The 5218-nt window shown below is 42.5% G+C and overlaps 1 protein-coding gene across 8 annotated transcripts in view; it reads left to right on the forward strand.

Moving 5' to 3' along the window:
- SIPA1L1 (signal induced proliferation associated 1 like 1) overlaps positions 1-5218 on the forward strand; it is a 413451-nt gene that overhangs the window by 253429 nt on the left and 154804 nt on the right. For 7 of the 8 annotated variants that reach the window (XM_006167962.3, XM_006167963.3, XM_006167964.3 and 4 more), the window contains one exon: positions 1070-2866. In XM_006167962.3, the coding sequence (XP_006168024.1) occupies positions 1369-2866 (1498 nt within the window). In that variant the 5' untranslated portion in view covers positions 1070-1368. Of the gene's footprint in view, positions 1-430; positions 450-1069; positions 2867-5218 lie in introns of those variants that run through there. The other variant, XM_014583987.2, reaches the window with a different exon arrangement.

Below are 5218 nucleotides of genomic sequence, written 5' to 3' on the forward strand. Positions count from 1 at the left end.
GGTTCGTCAGCATCTTCCCAAACATGTATTTGGCAAGAATCTAAAGGCCACCTCTTGTGTAATTGGTGGAGTCTTGGAAAAGGATCCTCTGCCTTTCTTTTCAGGATGTGCGCAACCATGCAGGATTTTGTGCTCAGAATCTGTGCCTCCTGCCTCCCGACTGACGTGCTCATGAGGAAGTTGGTTTCTGTGCCCGTCACCTGGAAGGATGCTAACAGTGCACTGTGATCTGTTGGGGGATCTGGAGAGGGCTGTCCAGAGCAGCATTTTGTTCCCTGCCGTCTTCATAAATTAGTGCTGTTGGGGTGGGGTAGGTTGCAGTGTGTGAGGAAATGCAGGCATTTTGTTCATTAGCGAAGTACTTCTAGCTTTAAGAGTAGCTGCAACTAAAGAGAGCTTGGGAAGAGGTGGTGGAGAATGCCGGATGCCCTGAAATACTCTTCATCTAGGTAAGTAAGAAGTAGGGAAATGACAAGAGTGTTCATGGATGTAATGGCTCCAGGAAAACCCGGGTGATTTTCTGTTTTATTTGCTCTTGCCAACCATGTGGAGCCTTTCTAAGGAAAGAGAAAGTGCTTATTGGTTTTGAAATACAGGAGGAGTTAAAAAGTGAGCAATATTCAAGAAAATTTTTCAATTTTTAGGTTTGCCAAAAACCAGCTCTGCATTGTGCTAATTATGTGATTCATTGGGTTACATCTCAAACTCCTGGTCAGCACAGTGGTTCACAGTGTTCTGCATTATTGTAGGTCACTGAAGCCAAAGTCTGTACTTGGGGTAGGAGCCCTGGATGTCCTAGAACAAGCTGTGCCCCTCCCCCTACATCTGTGAATCAGTTCAACTAAGCCGAAGTCTTAATAGTCTTAAAAATCTAAATGATAAATTTTATTCAGTGCTTTAACTTTCTTCCATTCTTTCAAACATGCTATATTAAAATATCTATCATGGAACTGTAAATTGCAGTCCATCGTTGAGTCTCTTAATTTCATGTGTCTGATTTTGGTAATTGTATATTTATTTCTAGATGTATTTATCAAATGATAATTTAAATTGTCCTTCTTCCTTCTAGAGAAAGCATGGGATTATGGCAATCACAGAGTTTCAGTAGCACGAGTGCCCTTCTGTTTTTTCTGAGAGTCGTCTGTTAAAGTGAAGCAAGGGAACTATTGTGGATTACAATGTTTTGAAGCTCTAGATTTCCAGTGGATTGAAAATAAGGAATCATTTAACCTTTTAAATGAAAAAGATTAAGTTCTCATGTGACTGTTGTATTTTCTCAAAGCCATTCTCCAAGAGGGAAGTGCACATTTAAGACATAGAAAATGATGGTCCTTTCTGCGGGGATTTAAGTCTAATTGCTTTTACATCATGACCAGCTTGAAACGGTCACAGACAGAAAGGCCCGTTGCCACTGACAGGGCCTCCATTGTTGGCACAGATGGCACCCCCAAAGTCCACACCGATGACTTCTACATGCGGCGCTTCCGGTCCCAAAATGGCAGCTTAGGATCATCAGTAATGGCTCCAGTAGGGCCCCCTCGAAGTGAAGGTTCTCACCATATCACCTCAACCCCTGGAGTTCCAAAGATGGGGGTTAGGGCAAGGATCGCAGATTGGCCTCCAAGAAAGGAAAATATAAAAGAATCTAGCCGTTCAAGCCAGGAAATAGAAACCTCAAGTTGCCTTGAGAGCATGTCCTCCAAAAGCAGTCCTGTGAGTCAGGGAAGTTCTGTTAGCCTCAATTCCAATGACTCAGCCATGCTGAAAAGCATACAGAACACGCTGAAAAGCAAGACCAGACCGTCGGAGAACATGGACTCCAGATTTCTCATGCCTGAAGCCTATCCCAGCTCCCCTCGGAAAGCTCTCCGCAGAATCCGGCAGCGGAGCAACAGCGACATCACCATAAGTGAACTTGATGTGGATAGCTTTGATGAATGTATCTCACCCACATACAAGAGTGGACCCTCACTGCACAGGGAATATGGCAGCACATCTTCCATTGATAAGCAGGGAACGTCCGGAGACAGCTTTTTTGATTTGTTAAAGGGCTACAAAGATGACAAATCTGATCGAGGTCCAACTCCAACCAAGCTCAGTGACTTTCTCATTGCTGGTGGGGGCAAGGGTTCCGGTTTCTCTTTGGATGTTATAGACGGGCCCATCTCACAGAGAGAGAACCTCAGGCTTTTTAAGGAAAGGGAAAAACCACTCAAGCGGCGCTCGAAGTCTGAAACTGGAGACTCATCCATCTTTCGTAAATTACGCAATGCCAAAGGTGAAGAACTCGGGAAATCGTCTGATCTAGAAGATAACCGATCAGAAGACTCTGTCAGGCCCTGGACATGTCCAAAGTGCTTTGCCCACTACGATGTCCAGAGTATACTGTTTGATTTGAATGAGGCGATTATGAACAGGCACAATGTTATTAAGAGGAGAAACACCACCACGGGAGCCTCGGCAGCTGCCGTGGCATCCCTGGTCTCTGGACCTCTGTCCCATTCAGCCAGCTTCAGCTCCCCCATGGGCAGCACAGAGGACCTGAATTCCAAAGGGAGTCTCAGCATGGACCAGGGAGATGACAAAAGCAACGAACTGGTAATGAGCTGTCCATACTTTCGGAATGAGATAGGTGGAGAAGGTGAAAGAAAAATCAGCCTGTCAAAGTCTAACTCTGGCTCCTTTAGTGGATGTGAAAGTGCCTCCTTCGAATCTACTCTTAGCTCCCATTGCACAAACGCAGGAGTGGCAGTACTTGAAGTGCCCAAGGAAAACTTGGTGTTGCATTTAGATAGAGTGAAAAGATACATCGTGGAACACGTGGATTTGGGCGCATACTATTATAGAAAGTTTTTCTACCAGAAGGGTGAGTAGAGAAAGAGTTTCTTTTGCTGTGTTTTTTTGGAAACAGTAGTGAACTGGTATGTTGTTTATATTAAGGTTTTTGTTTGTTTGTTTGTTTTTTTAAACAGTGTGGCATAGTATCTGCATGAATTCCTTTATAAGCTCTTCCTTAGTGGTAACATAATGAAATACCTACTTGCTGCAGTTTCTTTTGCATTTTTAAAAATTACTTTCCCCTTTCAGATATACTGGTATCTTATATAGTCAATATTAAATGTTTAAAAAATTTTAAAAGCCCTTGATTTAGTGGATGAAGTTATAGACCTTGTTGTATAGGAGAGTTACTATGTCCCCTTTAAGAATAAGTGTTTAAGGTTGAAAATATTTCAAATAAAGCTTTTTAAAAAGATTACAGAAATAATTTTTAATGCAACCCTTCATTTCTTAGCACTACTGCAGTTAGTGCAGTTAGCCTCCCTGTACTCATCAGTAATTGGCAAGTATTACCTCCTCCCGCCCATCTCAGGGATTTTCATGACCAAAGCCACAGAGCCAATAGTCTCAGAGCCAAGAATCAAATCTAGGTCTTCCATTTGAGTAGAAAAGGCATCGGAATTCCCTTCGTATGTTGGCAATTTCCTCTCTAGTTGTTGTTTCTTTTTGGGAAGTTTAAAGTGTGTGTGTATGTGTGTGAGAGAGAGTGATTATGCTTTGTACAGAGCGTTATCTCATACTTTAATCAAAGGCATTGTGATTTATTGAAAAGCAAATATGAACTTGAAACTTTCTGATAGTATTTTTAAGCATCATTGTCAATCGAGGGATGAGTTTAAGTCATCCCTGGTCCCAGGCTGGAAAACAGGATGGTCACCGTGAAAGGACTCACACCTGTGGTCCATTAGCCAGAACAGTAATCTCTGCATCCTGGTGAAGAAGCCTGTGGCCAGAGGCTCCCTGTCTGCAAATTACTCCCACGTTGATTTCACTGCCCACCTACTGTTTGCAGGTTTTGAATATTATTTTGTTTTATTCTCCTTAAAGGAATTTAGTTTCAAATCTAGTTCTCATTACAGCATTATGACATTGTATTAGAATAAAACTTATTTTAGGGTTGTTACATAATGAGAATCCCATTTAAGAAAGTTTATTGATAGAATCTCATCTCATTACTAAATATCCATGTCTCGTTTCATTATCAATATGATAATGAAACTCTCGTTTTCATTTTTTAAATAAATTTCTTTCCTCGGAATAATTTTCTGGAGTTCAGATTTTAGAAATCACATTTTCTGGAGTTCAGATTTTAGAAATCACATCTTTCTTACACTGTTCTTTAGAGTGTAGGGCTTTTCAACCTTGCCATCTTGGCATTTGGGACAGAATAATATTTTGTTGTGGCATGGGGGCTGTCCTATACATTTCATAGCCTCTACACCCTAGATGCCAGTAGGGTCTCCCCTCCCTCAGTTGTGACAGTTTAAAATGTGTGCAAGCATTGCCAAGTGTACCTTAGGAGGTAAAATTAGCCCTAGCTAAGGCTTTACTGTACCTGGGGCAGTTTTCCGCAGGTGTCTCTGAGCTGAGTTGAACATGACAGAGAACATTATTAATTATCTTGTTTATAGAGTGGTGGGTACTTTTTTCCTATGTGGCAATATAATATTTGTTTTGAGAGAGATTTTTGCAATAGGGCATATGTGCTTACCAGAGAGCAGAGATAGACAGAAAGTGAGAGATCACCCCACAAAGGCTTTGGCCACATCACAATCCCTTCTCCTCCATTCCCTTTTTGGGGTTTTGGGCATGCATGCACACATGCCTGGCATAAATTTGAAGCCACCGTGGTCTGGGACTCAAACCACAGTTGGCCATGTGGGAGCCCAGCAACGTAACCATTACACCATCTGCTGGTCCCGTGGTAATATATTAATAGTGAACAGTTTTTGAGCACTTATGTGTCAGACACTGTGCTAAGCATTTTCTCATTTTAACCTGTTGATGCCTGTGCGATGTAGGTATTGTTTAATCCCATTTTCCAGATAAGATAACTGAAGCTTACATGCTTACATAGGATGCTGTCATGAAGCTAGTAAATGCTGGAGCCAGGATTCCAGCTCTGGCCTGTCTGAAAAGAGTCATGGTGTGGGACCAGCAGTTGGCGTAATGGCTGTGTTGCTTGACTCCCATGTAGTTGACCACAGTTTGAGTCCTGGACCCGGTGGCTTAAACTCACGCCGGGTATGTGTGTGTGCGTGCCCAAGATCCTGAGAGGAGAAAGGAGAAGGAATTGCGGTATGGCCATCCCCCCAGAGATATCTCTTTCTGGCGAGTGCACGTGCCCTATAGCAAAAACCTCTCCCCCCCCCAAAAAAAA

The sequence above is a fragment of the Tupaia chinensis genome, unplaced genomic scaffold, assembly GCF_000334495.1.
Source record: "Tupaia chinensis unplaced genomic scaffold, TupChi_1.0 Scaffold145367_1, whole genome shotgun sequence".
Lineage (NCBI taxonomy): Eukaryota > Metazoa > Chordata > Mammalia > Scandentia > Tupaiidae > Tupaia > Tupaia belangeri.